Source organism: Macaca fascicularis, chromosome 11 (assembly GCF_037993035.2).
Source record: "Macaca fascicularis isolate 582-1 chromosome 11, T2T-MFA8v1.1".
Lineage (NCBI taxonomy): Eukaryota > Metazoa > Chordata > Mammalia > Primates > Cercopithecidae > Macaca > Macaca fascicularis.
The window spans coordinates 59,557,709-59,573,622 of NC_088385.1; the positions used below are offsets into that span (position 1 = coordinate 59,557,709).

General features: G+C 46.4%; 1 protein-coding gene across 1 annotated transcript; it reads right to left on the bottom strand.

Moving 5' to 3' along the window:
• Window positions 1-6,392: 6,392 nt before the first annotated feature.
• On the bottom strand, window positions 6,393-15,700 carry KRT76 (keratin 76). The gene is made up of 9 exons (XM_005570933.3): window positions 15,040-15,700; window positions 13,643-13,857; window positions 11,835-11,895; window positions 11,028-11,123; window positions 10,338-10,502; window positions 10,115-10,240; window positions 9,243-9,463; window positions 7,806-7,840; window positions 6,393-7,364 (listed from the first exon to the last, which is right to left on the bottom strand). Exons 1-9 carry the CDS (start codon window positions 15,637-15,639, stop codon window positions 6,949-6,951), a joined length of 1,935 nt encoding a protein of 644 aa, XP_005570990.3. The 5' UTR covers window positions 15,640-15,700; the 3' UTR covers window positions 6,393-6,948.
• Between the last annotated feature and the right edge of the window lie 214 nt (window positions 15,701-15,914).

The following is a 15,914-nucleotide window of genomic DNA, read 5'->3' on the forward strand; positions in this document are numbered from 1 at the left end:
TCTCTTTGTCACCCCACCCCAGCTATTCTCAGCATCCCCAACAGGGCACTGATTCTGGCACAATTGTGAATGGTTGCTGGATACTTGAATGACTGAGGTGCTGTTGGAGTCCTTGCCTCAGACAAGCAAGAAGAGAGGAGCAGCTGCTTCTTCCCAATGCGGAACCACAGAATGGGACTAGGATATATGTAGGACTGGCTTCTGGGTGACTTGCCAGGAGCTATGATGGTACATGGATCAGGATCCCCTGAAGAAGATGGACTAGCCAACACCAGAGCCCCTGACAAAGAAAAGCAAGACAGGGTGGAGAGTGAAAGCTCAGGTTGTAGAGGACAGTCAGCAGGCCCCCTTCAGGGACGTTTCTGCAGTCCTGTCAACACTCAGCATATGATATTAGTATAAAATCTTCTCCATCCACGTCATCCTTCCCCAGCAGGTTCTGCTTTGCCTTTGTCTCTTTAGGGGGATCCAGATCTAAACAGACTATCCAGGCATAGTCTAAACAATGCAATGTGCCCTGGACAGCCTCTGCTAAAATTGGGAGTAAAAGAAATCATTATCTTTTTCTGCTCAAAATGTTCATAGATCCTTTGATCTCAGACATACCACTAGGCTGTTCACACAGTAGGTAGCCAATAAGGTGTGTCTTTCTTTCATCCAGTCATGACACCATGGCAAGAGTTAGATGTAATATTTATCTGCATTTATAAGACACTGTTTATAATAGCTTTTACAAACAACCGGCTAGTTTTGTTAATCTACAAAGAGGATGTACAGATTATTCAGAAAAACAAAATGATCACTCATAGAGAAAATGGACTGAATAAGTGAAGAGACAATTCACAGAAAATGAAAGCTAAATAGCGAATAAACATATTTGTAATGCTCAACCCCATTAGCAGTCAAAGAAATGAAAATAGAAAACTATAAAAAAAAAAAAAAACTAAAAAAGAATACCACACAGTGTTCAGAAGACTGTGGAGAAATAGGAAGTCTTATACATTACTTACAAAAGCATGAATTGGTACAATCTTTCTTGAGAGCAGCCTGACCATACAAATCAAAAATTTTAAGTGGCCTTGCAATTCCAATAACCTCTAAAAACTTATCTTAAAGAACGAATAGGACCAGAGTCCAGAGAAGTGTGTGTTCATTGCAGCAACGTTTACCACAGTGAAAAAAGTAGAAATGAATATATATATCAAAAGATGCTACATTTATATAATGGAATATTATGTAGTTATTAAGGACGACTTGGCCATGTCTTAACAGGTGGCAGGGCATGGCACCTACAGCTCAGTAACCTGGGAGGTGGGGTGCGGGGGAGGAGAAGGGCGCACGGAAGCGGACTCTATGGGTCTCAGGCTGACAGGAGGCCGCTCGCCAGCTCCTAGATCAGGGATGGACGCAGCAGCGGAAGTGACGGAAGCCCCAGAGGAAGAGAGCTTTGCAGTGCCCATCTCTTCCGCCTCTGAAACCAAATTTGATGCTGTGGTTGGTTCTATTGAGGCCATCATCATGGATCTCGAGTTCCAGGTACCGCAGAGAAATTTCATGGACAAATACTACCAGGAATTTGAAGACACGGAAGAGAATAAACTCACCTACACACCAATCTTTAACGAATACCTTTCTTTGGTAGAAAAATATATTGAAGAACAGCTGCTGGAGCGGATTCCAGAATTCAACATGGCGACTTTCTTTTTTTTTTTTTTTTTTTTTTTTTTTTTTTTGAGACGGAGTCTCGCTCTGTTGCCCAGGCTGGAGTGCAGTGGCTGGATCTCGGCTCACTGCAAGCTCCGCCTCCCGGGTTTACGCCATTCTCCTGCCTCAGCCTCCCGAGTAGCTGGGACTACAGGCGCCCGCCACCTCGCCCGGCTAGTTTTTTGTATTTTTTAGTAGAGACGGGGTTTCACTGGGTTAGCCAGGATGGTCTCGATCTGCTGACCTCGTGATCCGCCCGTCTCGGCCTCCCAAAGTGCTGGGATTACAGGCTTGAGCCACCGCGCCCGGCCAACATGGCGACTTTCACAGCAACATTAGAGCATCATAAAGATGAAGTGGCTGATGACATATTCGACATGCTAGTCACATTTACAAACCTTCTGGCATTTAAAGAGATGTTTCTGGACTACAGAGCAGAAAAAGAAGGCCGGGGACTGGATTTAAGTGGTGACTTAGTGGTGACTTCATTGTGCAAAAACACCTTCCACACCAGCTATCCAAAACAATCTGTGGCACTAGCTCGCGTCTCCAGGCAGTGGGAGCCTTCTGGACATCATAGGCCCAGTAGGCGGGGAGAGGCGTCTGTTCCTAATGACAGAATATGTCTTGGAAAGACTGACTCTGCCGCTCTTCTTTAATGTTAAGCATTGATGAATCAAAAAGATAATTATCTTACCCTCCAGGGACCTCTGCTTTTCCTGAAACACGTTCTTGTATTCAGTAACCCTACTGCCCTTGCCAAAGTAGACACCGCTCTCAGGAACTTCTGAGGGTCAGACTACTCTGGGACAAGAGATTGTGTCTAGCATTCCACCTGGAAGACCCCTTTTCTCACCATACATGTTCCTGTGTCAACAACATGGAAAATAACATCATCACAAACCCTCCCTGTCCCAAATACCACAGGCAGGCTTTGCACCAAACTTTAGTGTGCTCACAGCTCTTTCACTTGGGTAAGATTTGTAGTCCATCAACCCTAGGGATCCACCTGTGCAGGTATTTTACTTTTTGGGAGTATTTATCTAGGATGTCACTCAAACCAACTGCCCCTGACTTGAGATTTCTGAAGCTCCTATTATCTGCGCACTATTAGGAGAAAACTAGAGCCAGTCTTGGCCGAAGGAAGCAACTGAAAAACATGTCCTTAACCAAAATCTACATGGGAAAATCAATTCCTAGGCGTGGGTTTGCAGTACTTTTATCACTGTCTTCTGCTAGTCCTGTTATGGTCCCACAGTTTCTAGAGAAGCCTTTATTTTTTTAAACATCATTGTTGAAAAAATATTTTTGTAGATGAATACTCAAGCGGTAGATCTAATACAGTAGATCTGATTTTAGAATTTCTGAATAGCCCCTTAAAGATCTAAGTATTCAATGGCTTGTACTTTTTAATTGTAGTGCTATGAAGGCAAAAATGTTTTTTTTTATTGAATTTCCTATTTTACTGGACATCAATGGATGTATGCTATGTGCTGGAAATCAACTGAAAGATATCTTTTACTTACAGCATGTTAAGTGTATTCGTACAGATTTACTTAAAATCCTTTCCGTATAAATCAGTCTGTTAGGCTTTTGGTTGGGGTGGGGGTGAGTTTGCTAAAATGTAATTCTTCAAGCTCTGTAATTCCAACTCTATCCTTCTTCCTTTCAAAATCTTTCTTGCAAAAAAATGGTGTTCCACTGGTCTAGTTCAGCCTGAGTAAGAGGAGGTAGCAAAAGGCTTCAGAGGTATCAAAGGTCATCTGTCTGGCTTCATGTTAGTAAAATGTTTGGTAGGACATTGCTGACTAGAAAACATATATGTCACACCTCTAGAAAGAAGAAAAACATATAATTGTTTATAGTTCCTAATGTGTGCCTTTGATTTTGTTTGTTAAGTAAAAATAAGAATCTGCACCGAAAAAGAAAATTATGATCTCAATCTACATTTGCTGTTGTGGAAAGATGTTAATTAGTAAATTTCTTATCAGCTAGATTATAAATTCTATGAGGGCAGAAACTGTATGTGTTCTCCCCTGTATCCTTGGGCCTGGCACAGTAGCTAGAAAATGGTGGGCATTCAGTCTATTAATAGTTGTTGAATAACTAAATGGATAAATTCCACAGTACATTAAGTGAAAAATCAAGTTAAAAAGCAGAATGTATTAAGACCCCATTGTAAACTATTTTATATATTTCTATGAATATGTGTGCATGCATGCACATGCATGAATGTAGGAAAATGTCAGGATGGTAGAATCATAGATGATCTTAATCTTCTTTTAATTTGCTAAAATTTTATGCATTTTTGCTCTAAATGTGTGTTGCTTTTATAATTTAGTAAAAGATATCTAGAAGGAGAGGGAGAAGAGTGAAGGATAAAGAATAAAGGATGGAAAACAACAAAGTAGTTGCCACTAGGAGACAGATTGTTTAATTCTAAAGACAACTGGTAGGATTTCCAGTATGAATTCCGAAGGGTTCCTGTCACCCTTTTGACCATTCCACACAGGTAAATACCTACTGTACTTACCCTGGCTGCCTTCAAACACAAAGAGCTGCCCCGGTTCTGTCTTTAGATGGGCGATGGGTTGAGGGATTCTGTAAGGCTGAGACAGCCCAAGATTGCCAGTCTCCCACAGTCTTCAAAATGTTCTATTCTCCCCAGCCCCTATCCTGGACTCAGACATGATGCCTTCACCCTGGAGCTTCACCATGTGCTCCACTGTCACATGGTTTAGTGCCACTGTGTCAAGAACATGGAAGATGACACTAGTCCTGGAGTTCTCCTGGGATTTGGTCTGGATAGCTGAGCCTTGACCCCTTGCCCTTCCTCCTTATTGCCCAGAGTCTCTTTCCTTCCCAGGCCTGCTCCAGGCTGCTTCTACAATGTGCCTTTCTTAATAGGCCCCTTCCTTTAATTCGAGGTATTCTTAAGTCTTTCACTACCTCGCTTGGTAGCCCCCTCCACCATTCCTCCTCACAAGAGTTCAAAAGAGTGTCCTAGGTCCTCACTGTAAACTTTTCACTCTGTCCTACCTTGGCGTGTGACCTATCCCATCTTTCATTCAGGCTGAGGGGATGGGAGGCCCACTTCCCTTATTCATCTCTATTCATCCTTTCAATTGACCACCAAACTTTTGCTCAGTTCCCCACCTGTTATGCAGGGCCCTGAGATTACTACCCAGCAACATATGGAGTAGAGCTCCCAGGGTGTTTTCCTGTGGGGAGTTGGGGAGACAACCGATTATGTTTCTTGCAGCGTCTCTAAAAGGCCAGTAAGAGCAGCAATTCAGAACTGCCTGCGCCTGCTCAAAGTACCCAGAGCTAGGCCAAGGGAAAGTGGAAAGGGCACTACCTCCTGCTTGTAAGCCATGAAAAGATGGGCAAGTATTTATTGATCTCTCAGGTATAGAAACTTTAAAATGTCCTCTTCTCCAATTCTTGAGGCCAGGGCTACAGTACTTTAGAGATTAAATGGGGTGAGCTAAGGCTCAGAAATATAGAGACCAGGCCCTGGCACTCCCCTTGGACATTAGACAAATGTACAGATGCCCTCTCGTTATTCCAGCCCTGACCTGACTTATGGGCAATAACACTTGGTCTACAGTGACTTACAAACTAGCATTTTGCCATGCTTAGTGGCCTGCAGAGGGGATTGGTTGGGGGGCGGGGTAGGGAAAAATCACAGATCCTAAATGTCATCTCCTGAGGCCCCCAATTTTCCTGGTTTCTCTCAGTGACTATCTCATTACCCCTGTGCTCCCTGGGTTCGGGTTTCAGTTTTCTGAAAATGGCTGGTAAATGCTGGTGTGAGGGCAGGCACACATCATCCCCGTTCCTAATTGTATACCCACCTGGAGTGAGTTTTACTGGTTTAATACTCCCACCCACTCTCTTACCTGATCGGTGAGTTTGGAAGGAAGAGTTGAGTTTGCAGAGCAATGCCCCTCCATCTCTTAGGATCTGGCTGTCCACAGCAAGATTATATTCTTCTCTCTTGTGCTCTCCCTTGGCTATTAGGGATCTGACCCCATAGGGAAGGCCGCAGTGGCCCTAGGCTGCCCCTGCCCAGGTAGAAAATCTGGCCTAATCCTGAGGTCCTGTGATAGGAGAAGCCCTTTCCATCCGAGGTAAAAAAAAAAAAAAAAAAAAAAAAAAAAACATGCTCCAGTATCTACTTTATTGGTAATAAAGGCAATATTGGCCCTCCATCTGCTCATTCATTTGTCCTATTTTTTAATTGGCTCAGAATCTATGCAAGGAGAAGAGGATGTTATGTATTGACCCCTTCAGATTCCAAGATCTGTGTTTGCAAAAGGAGGATTGGTTCTGTGTCTGGCTGGGATGGGGGTGGAACAAAGGAACTGAAGTCCCAGTGGAATCTGTTTCCTTGATGAACTGCAGAACCCTCTTCTTCCAAGACTGAATTGCAGAGGCCTGCTTAGAGGCTGGAGGATGGATGGGACTTTCTTGGGAGTGGGGAAGGTCTCCCCTTAAACAACATACTCCTGGGCAGACCTATCACAACAACCTAACCAAATAGATGGAGAAGGCAAGACTATTCAGTGGCCTTTATGCCCACTTTTAAATTCCTGGAAAACCATCACCATCACCTGATATCTCATCACTTTTGGGTCATGATCTATTCTGTGACTCCTGGAATAAAAGACAAACACCAGAATGTAAAATTCAGTGCAATTTATTGAGAAAAGAAAGTTCAGCATACTCATCACCAGAGGATCTACAGCTCAGGGAATTAGGGGACAGAAAGGAGTCAGGATCTGAAGCCCAGATGTAGGGAGGGTTCCCTGGGAACCAGCAGTCTGGAGATCTTGACCATGCACCCTCCAGCACTGAACCCATGACTCTGCCCTCCTCAGACAGTGCTTAGATGATTGGCTTCAAATTACCAACTCCCAGTAAGAAAGGGAGATGGGCCAGAGTGGGAACAGGCCAGGCTGTGAAGGCCAAGACTGGCTTGGACTCAGAGGTTGCTGTCCAAAGTAAGGGGCCGTTGCAGGAAGGTTTCCAGGGGCATCATCATCCCAGACCAGCAGCTGGACCTCCATGGCCCTGGGAAGGTCATGGGAGTAGAGAAACCAGAAGTTCAGCTTCTTCTCCAGGGAACTTGAGGAAAAATGTGGTTGACCCATGTGCATCCATTGATGCCAAGCAGAGAGTGGGAAACACTATTGCAGGCTGAGTGGGAAGCAGGTGGTTATAGAGATTTGGCACAGAAGATCACTTGGTGGAGTTATGCTGGCTTGAGCTCGTGGTCTGGGAAAAGCGGATACTGGTGCTGCCTCCACCACCAGACTTATAGCCACTGCCTCCAGAAGTCTGGACACTGCCAGAGCTGGAGCCCATTCCACTGTGGCTCATGGACATGCTACCTGCACCACCGAGCCTACTCCCACTACTGCTGCTCTGGTAGCCCCCGCTGCTACCCCTGCCCCCAGTGCTGCCGCTGCTGACCCCTCCATAGCTGCTGCTGCTGCCGCCACTGACTGCTCCATAGGCACTGCTGCTGCCGCCACTGACTCCATAGCCGCTGCTGCTGCCGCCGCCTCTGTAGCCACCACTGCCACTGACCCCTCCAAAAACTCCACGGCTACTACCAGAGCTGCCACTTGTGCTGGTGACATTGCTGACCACTGCTATAAGACAACAGGCACACAATTCAGGCAAAGGGCCTGGGAAATGGGAAGCCAAGCACTGTATTACATCCCCACCCTGCTTGGCTCTGTGACTTCCAGAAAGATGCTAACTTATCTAATGCCTCAGTTTGCAAACCTTGAGAGTGAGCCTGGCCTCTAGTGCCTTCTCCTAAGAATAAGAACCAGAAGTATCCACAGAAATTTCTGGTTTTCCAACCTAGGCCACTCCCCAAACCAGAGGAGTTTTATCTTTGGCCTGAGAGGTTGTCAGCTTATGCTAGGGGCAGAGCGTGTGGCCGAGGCCTGAGATCCTAGACACTGTCAGGTGGCCTGACCTCCTTGGATGGAACAGGCCTTCTTGCCTGAAGGTCAGTCAGTGAGGTTGTTTCTAGTTGCCCTTCTTACAACCCAGGGAGAGGGTTTTTTGAATAGACTACTTACAAATGCACACAGCACTCTGACACTCTCCAGACATCCTGAAAAGGAAGAGGAGAGGTGAATTATTTCTGCAATGAGTCAATAACCAGAGTTGAGAGTTCACAACTTTGGGAGCCACACCCTCCCATTTGCCCCACTAGGGGTCAAGCTCCTGCGAGAAGAAAGCCTATTCCAAGTCTGTTTCCATGACCGTATCTCCCCAGAAAGGGGGGTGCTTCAAGAGCTGAGACTTCCCACCCTTTTCCCCTTAGCACTTAGAGATTATCTTCTCTAGGCAAACTACTTGACACCCAGATCTGCCTTGATTGGCCTGTCCCCACCTCTCATCCCCTGCTAAGACCATCTTCCCACCTTAGCATGCTCTTTCATTTTTCTCAACTCAGCCCTGGATTTTTTTTTATCTCCAATTCTCCCTTTCCAAGAAGGCTTCCACAATGAGCCCTCCTGGGGTGGTGGTGACATGATGGGGGTTGTTCAGGGTGGAGAAAATATGGGAGGGGCTGACACTAAACGCAGGATGGATTTGAAATGCCCCACCTACACTGCCCATCTTCCTGTGTCTTGTTCATGAAGCAGGCACATCCACATATCTGAGAAGATATGGAATGGGTGTGCACACCTTGCCCATGTGTGCCCACTGGTGTTGACCACTTTCTCCTCATCCCATGACTCCTAGTACACTTGACATCATCTTCACTCTCGCTTTCCTTCTCATACTTGGGTTCTGCTTCCTTCATCAGATTGGGAGCTACCCGAGGACAGAGGGGTAGCTACCCCCGAACACATGATGCATTGGGCAGGAACTCAGAGGAAAGATCTCTCGATTCTTGACACTCCTTTAGCATTCAATAACCACTCACTAAGACTTTGTCTGCTGCTTAATGTAGTATTATTTTCCAAGAGCATGGATGTATGAACCATCTCCCCATATGGGATTCATGGGTGGGGCTTGTAGGACTGTCTATATTGAGCTTTCCAATATGGAGCCAGTAGCCACATGATGCTATTTAAGTTAATTAAAATTAAATTAAATGTAAAACTCTGTTTCTCAGTTGCACTAACCATATTTCCAGTGCTTAAGTGGCCAATGGCTACTGTATTGGACAGCACAAGAATAGAACATCTTCATCATCTCAAAAAGTTCCAGTGGACAGCACCGGCCTATCACTTGTCATAATGCCAAAGAACTTTCCTAATACATTGCACACAGTGAAGTTCAGTAGAGATATGTAACATAATATTGATGCCCATTAAACATTTGAGAGTTAGATGGTCTCAATGGACATAAAATAGTGGTACTTGAACCCTTGACTCTGTCATTCAAGACACTCCTTGCCCTTTGTCTGAGTGTTCCTCTCCTTATCATCTTGCCCACTTTTCACACTATCAAAGGTCACTCTAAAACCATATCTGGAGAATGGAGATCCCATGACCCCTCACCTGCACTCCTCTCCCTCCAGCAGCTTGCGGTAGGTGGCAATCTCCACATCCAGGGCCAGCTTGACGTTCATCAGCTCCTGGTAGTCACGCAGGAGCCGAGCCAGGTCATCCTTGGCCTTCTGTAGGGCAGCCTGCAAGTCTTGGAGCTTGGCATTGGCGTCCTTGAGGGCCATCTCTCCACGCTGCTCAGCCTCTGAAATTGCCGTCTGCAGGTTGGCATTCTGAGGTAGAAGATCAATTAGCATAGTGACCCGGAAACAAACACTTGATCTTTACTAGGAGTAGATCTCTTCCCCCACATCCTGCATCCCTTCCTCCCTTTCCTTAGAAATCTCAATGCAGCATGTGCAGAGAAAAGAAGTCCATTTTGCAATTGCTTAATTCATCTTTGGCGCATAGAAATCGACTTGTGGCTCATCAAGAAAGGGAGCACTAATTTGCTTTCCTATGCTGGTACAGGTAGTAGTGCTCTGGTTAGTCTCTAATCTTTTTTGCAAGACTGTTAAAAACTCTCTTGCCTAATCACTTTATTCCAGTGATACAGAACAGCCATCAAGGTTATGTGAAATGTGTGAGAAACAGCTTCACTAAGGGCAGATCCTGCTGAGAGCTGAGTGTTTAAGTCCAGCACTGCAGCTGCAAGATTTGCTAGGCAAACTGGAATAAGCAAACATCTTTCTTGAGTGAGCATTCCAAGAAGCTCAACCTCCAAAAGAAACATCTGGAAGAACAGAGTTTCCCAAAGACTGTGCTATCCCACATGTGACACCATGAAAGGATGGAGAGAGCATGTAGCAGAGGAGCAGAGCTTGTGCTGCTTCTCTCCAGGGCCCAGAAGACCTCCGGGATCTCTCCGTTAAACCCAGCCCCACCTGCTTCTTGACATTTTCAATCTCAGCCCGTAGCCTCTGGATCATCCTGTTGAGCTCCATGATCTCACTCTTGGTGTTCTTCAGGTCATCCCCGTGCCTGCCAGCTGTGGTCTGCAGCTCCCCAAGCTAGAAGAGGAAAAACCAATCAAAATGGCTTTTGCAAAGTGTTGGCACATTCTTGATGAAGGTCATCAGGATCTAAGGACACAAGGAGGGTTCCCACCTTGCTCTGGTACAGGGCCTCAGCTTCAGCCTTGCTCCTCTGGGCAATCTCCTCATACTGGGCACGGACCTCAGCAATGATGTTGTCCAGGTCCAGGCAGCGGTTGTTGTCCATAGACAGAACCACAGACGTGTCGCTGACATGGCTCTGCATCTGGGACAGCTCCTGCAGGAAACATGGATCGTTACTCTCACCATCCCCTGGCCCAGGGGATGCTGGGAATCCTCTACTAGCCGAGATATTCCAAGGATGGGGCTAGAAGTGGATCTGTTGGAAAAATAAGCTCACACTTTATGCCTGGCTACAGCCTAAAGGATGTTAGACAACAAGGCTAAAGGAAATATGCAAAATATGGAAATATAATCAGGCTGTCAGCCTGAAAGTATCAGCCAGTGAGTCCTATTGTGTAAGTTTCCATGGGCCCCCAGCAGGGAGGAATATTATGAAGAAGCCAGCTATAATATGAGTATAGGAGCCAGAGAGAAGGTGCAGAGCAAAATGGCCTGAGGACCTGTGGCTCAGGCCTATGCAGACTGAAGGAGCTCAGTTAACATTTCCCAGGTGGGGTGGAGCTGAGTCCTGAGCCCCATTGCTGGTTTTGTAAGTGTTGTGCTGTTTGGCTGTCTCCTGAAGTTATGCTTGGGAAGAATCAGACAGGAAGGTTCTGGAGCTTGCAAACCAAGGAATCACCATCTCATAGAGGGTCCTCAGGAAGCTGACTTCATCTGTCAGGCTGTCCACTTTGGCCTGCAGCTCCACCTTGTTCATGAAAGCCGCATCCACATCCTGCAGAGGAGGTCAGAAACCCAGAGAATGACCCTCTGTTCCCCTCCCACCCAGTGGCTCTTTCCTAAGCCCTCATGTCTCATCTTTGTTCCTCCCCTAGCTCTCCTTCTAACTGTGACTTCTCATCTTCCCTTTTAAAATAAGGAAACTCAAAGTGGCTTTCTTCCTTTTCCTTGCTTGACATGTGAAATCCTAATGCTTTAACAAAATACAAACCATAAGGCACCATCTGATTAAAGGTAGAAATTAAGAGTAACCATCTGATTTTAGGGTAGAAAAAAATTTACCTAATATGTATGTGACTTTGGTTGTGTAGTACCAGAAATCCCACCCTCCTGAACAGAAATTAGGGTATTCTCACTACTTCACTGGTTTAAATATGCTACAAGTATTTGTTGATTGTTATTAATAGCATCTGGAGTACATTTGTAGGCTGAAAATCTTGATTAATTCTACACATAAAGCGCTCATTATTAGTTCGCATTGCTAATCAGCTCATTAGTCACAGTAACATTTTAACATACTTTCCCATGGTAATGTACCTAGAGCAGCTTCCTTCATTAAACATTTCATTTCCAAAAATGTAAGGAAAAGTGTCAATCTAACACACCATATAAGGTCACTGTGCCCCAGAACAGCTGGCTGTGTACTCTCTCCATGGGGGCAGCTCCCAGAAAGGGAACCTGGATATGCTGGTCCAGGCTCACCTACCTTCTTGAGCCCCACAAACTCATTCTCTGCCGCAGTTCGTTTGTTGATTTCATCTTCATACCTGGAACAACAAGAGGCACACATTTGAACACTGGCATTTCAGAAGTGGAAAAGAGAGATGAGGATTCCAGGCGCTCTTCTCACCAGTGCAGAGACAGGACCAGCTTCATGGGCATGTGCAGTTACACGGGACCCTGGGCTCAGGGTCCTCACACTCAGCTCGATGCTGGCACCATATTGACATTCTTTCTTTTCTTTTTTTTTTTTTTTTTTCTTCTCTGAGACAATGTTTCACCCTGTCACCCAGGCTGGAGTGCAGTGGCACAAACATGGCTCACTGTGGCCTCAACTTCTCAGGCTCAGGCAATCCTCCTGCCTCAGACTCCCAAGTAGCTGGAACCAGAGGCATGCACCACCACATCCAGCCAATTTTTTAATTTTTAGTAGAGACAATATCTCACTTTGTTGCCCAGGCTGGTCTCGAACTGCTGGGCTCAAGTGATTCTCCCTCCTCAGCCTCCCAAAGTACTGGGATTACAGGCATGATTGAAATTCTTAATAATTTTGTAACTAGGTTCCTGCATTATCATTTTGCACTGAGCCCTGAAAATCATGTAGCTAGTCCTGCCCAGAGACCTCTTAGAGCTCAGGGCACTGCCTGGCCCTCTTCCCTCTAAATCCAGTGATGGGCAGAGGTATGGGCAGTCAGGGTGAGAGGGCAGACTTCAAGGAGCTTGACTACTTGCCTAAGCTCTTTGATTGACTTTGCAAAGCACAATGTGTGCGTATGGAACCCAGTGAAATAAATGTTTGCTCTCATTGGGCATTTCTACCTGTTTCCTCTGTTTCTGTTTTACTTAATTACAGTTACTTCTTGTAAGAATTTCAGTTAAAAATGAATTCATATCTTCTGAATGCATCAGAGTGGTGGAATTCCTGCCTGTTAAGGACTAAGTTTGTATTTCATAAAGCTTGAGGAATTGGACTGATTCTAGGAGAAAAGAGGTCTCTGGGCAGGACCTCTTTCTTTCCTCTAGGAGGAAAGAGGTCTCTGAAACCTCTTTTGGGAATGTGAATCTGAGTTGCCACTGGATTCCCAGAGCCCAGCACAGAGCCTGCCACAGAGCGGGTGCCCACCAGGTTCGTGCGGTTGAATTGGAATAGGGCCTCTGCAGAGCAGGTGCCCGTCCCTGTGGGTTCTGATCCTTGGGAAGTTGGGAGCTCCCTCCCACCTTGAGAGGCCCAGTTTGCTCCTCACAGACCTCAACGGGTATGGACTGCAACATGGAACGTTGAGGAGGAGGCAAACCAAAACTGCAGAACAGGACATTGGATGAGACTCACTGAAAGAGGCCTTTACCAAGTTCAGCCCTGGACATCTGCCTAGAATCCACAGGAGCTAGGGGAGTGCTCACACTCCTGAGGCCTGCCCCCACACCTATGATTCAGAATACCTAGGACTGGAATACAGGAATATGCATTGTTGACAAGTGTCCAAGGTGATTCCTATGTACAGTCAAGTGTGTCAGACTCCTCATCCTAAAGGGTTCTAAACTCTGGGAGGACTCTTTTGTCCTTCTGGGCTGGAATAGGAGGGGGCCCACCTGGAGACTGAAATCTGTGTCATAGCCACTTGGGAGTCTCAGTCCCCACCCTCTCACTCCCTTCTGCTTGGTCATGCTTCACTCAATAAATCCATCCCAGAGTATTGACTGAAGGCACAGTTGGGAAAAGCTGAAATCTCAAATTAGGACCACACTTCCCTGCTAATTCCCCAGAAGGGGAAACTCCCCAGGAGGAACCCTCACTTCTTTTTGAAGTCTTCCACCAGGTCCTGCATGCTTTTCAGCTCTCCCTCCAGGTTCCCCCTCTCTGCTAGAAGTGAATCCAGCTGCTTGCGTAGGAAGTTGACGTAGGATTCAAAACAAGGCTCTAGGCTGCTGGGCCCCGAGCCTGTGGTCTGCTGCTGGAGCAGTTCCCACTTGGTCTCCAGGACCTTGTTCTGCTGTTCCAGGAACCGCACCTGCATCAAAGGGGTAAGAAAAGGAGCCAGCCTCTTGAGTTGGGCATGTGGGGCTGCCCATCCCACATGGTAGAAATGTGGAGAAGGAACCCAGTTCTTCAATCTGCAATTTCCCCTGTTTTTTAATTTGGGAAAGATGAAGATTTAGAAAAGAGAGAACTAGAAGTTGTTGCGTGATTATGCCATACCTGTTATTTTCATGTATTTCCATCACATTTAATCCTCACAACCACCTATAAAAGAGTTGCTGTGATCCCTATTTTGTAGATAAGGCAACTGAGACTCAAAGAGTTTAAGTTTCCCAAAATGACAAGTCTACTGAGTGACAAAGCTAAGAATCAAACCCAGGACTGCCCTGGGTCTATAGGGATCCTTCACAATACAACTAAAGGAAGTCAGCACAAATAAAGTTTGTCATTGTTTTTTAGATGTAAGCTTTTTTCAGCTCCATAAAGGCAGTGAAAACAGTCAATGAGGTCTAACATTTCTTTAGAAGTTTCACATATGAAGACCACCTTCATATGATGTGATGTATTTCCATGTGATGGAAACACATGAAAATAACAGGTATGGCGTAATCACTCAACAAATTCTAGTTCTGTCTTTTCTAAATCTTCATCTTTCCCAAATTAAAAAACGAGAAATTCACTTCAGATCCTGGACTCAGTACCACACAGACCCAGCACACCCTCATCTGCCCCAGCATGGACAGCTCAATTTAACATTGGCTGAAGCACAGCGTTGTTTGGAAGGTAAGGCAGCTGCCAATACTCTTCATTTAGAGGCAGCCCCAAGATCTGTGCTAACACAGTTTTTGATTACTAGCTAGTTTGGATTATCAAGCAATTGCTTTTCAGGAGAAATTAAAGTAACTGCAATAATTTTATGACTAATGGCTCATTCTTCAAAGAGCTAAGAGTGTGTTTGGACCCCCACTTCATTTACCCTCATCTCACTCTTAGTAGGAAACCAGGACCAGGAATTCTTCCCCCCATTTCACAGCTGGAAAAACAAGGCCCAAAAAGTGAAAGAGGCATGATCGCTATCTTGTAGGGACCAAGGCAGCACCAGGACAAGAGCCAGGCACCCCTACCCTGTGTCTCACAGGTCCCCATGGCATCTTTCTACACCAACCCCTGGGCACTCCAAACCCTCCACAGCACCTCTTGGCCTTGCCCTCACCTTGTCAATGAAGGAGGCAAACTTGTTGTTGAGGGTCTTGATCTGCTCCCGCTCCTGGGCCTTTACTTGTCCAATCTGGGGGTCGATCTCCACATTGAGGGGCTGCAGGAGACTCTGGTTTACAGTCACTTCCTGAATTCCCCCAGAAAAGCCCCCAGGGACAAAGCCACCAGGACTGCCAAAGCTGCCAAGCCCACCAAAGACACCAGGACCACCAAACCCACCAGCTCCACCAAAGCCACCAGCCCCTCCAAAACCACTACCTATTCCTCTGCCACCACCAAAGCCACCACCATAGCTGCCCCCAAAGCCACCTCCATAGCCATCTGCAAAGCCACAGCTGCTCTGCCCTCCCACAAAGCCTCCAGCCCGGGAGCCACCAGCTGCCACGCTGATGGAGATGCTCTTGTTGCCACCCAGGTTGTAGAGGCTGCGACTGCCAAAGCCGCCTGCTCCGCTCCGGAAGCCACAGGCCCCTCCACCAGCTACCCCAGAGCGGGCCACACAGCTCATCCTGCTGCTGCCGGAGACCATGGCAGAGCGGCCGGAGAAACCCTGGCTCCTGCCACTGAAGGATTTCTTGCAGACTTGTCTGTTCATAGTGAGAGAGCTTGGAGGTGACCTAGTGATCACTTAGCAAGAGCTGAGAGCTGAGAGGGATGGGGACAAGAGAGGAGACTGGCCTTTATACGCCAGGGAGTTTGGCTTGGCAAAAGGAGAGGCAAGCAATTAGTTGAGAGTCATCTTGGGTTTGGTTTGCCTCGTAGGCATTAAGTTACTTCTTGGTTCCCAACACACCTCAAAGATAATCCTCTGGGCCAGAGTGGCTTTGCTTTCTTAGCTTAATCACCTAAACTTGCCTCAGTTGACAAAAT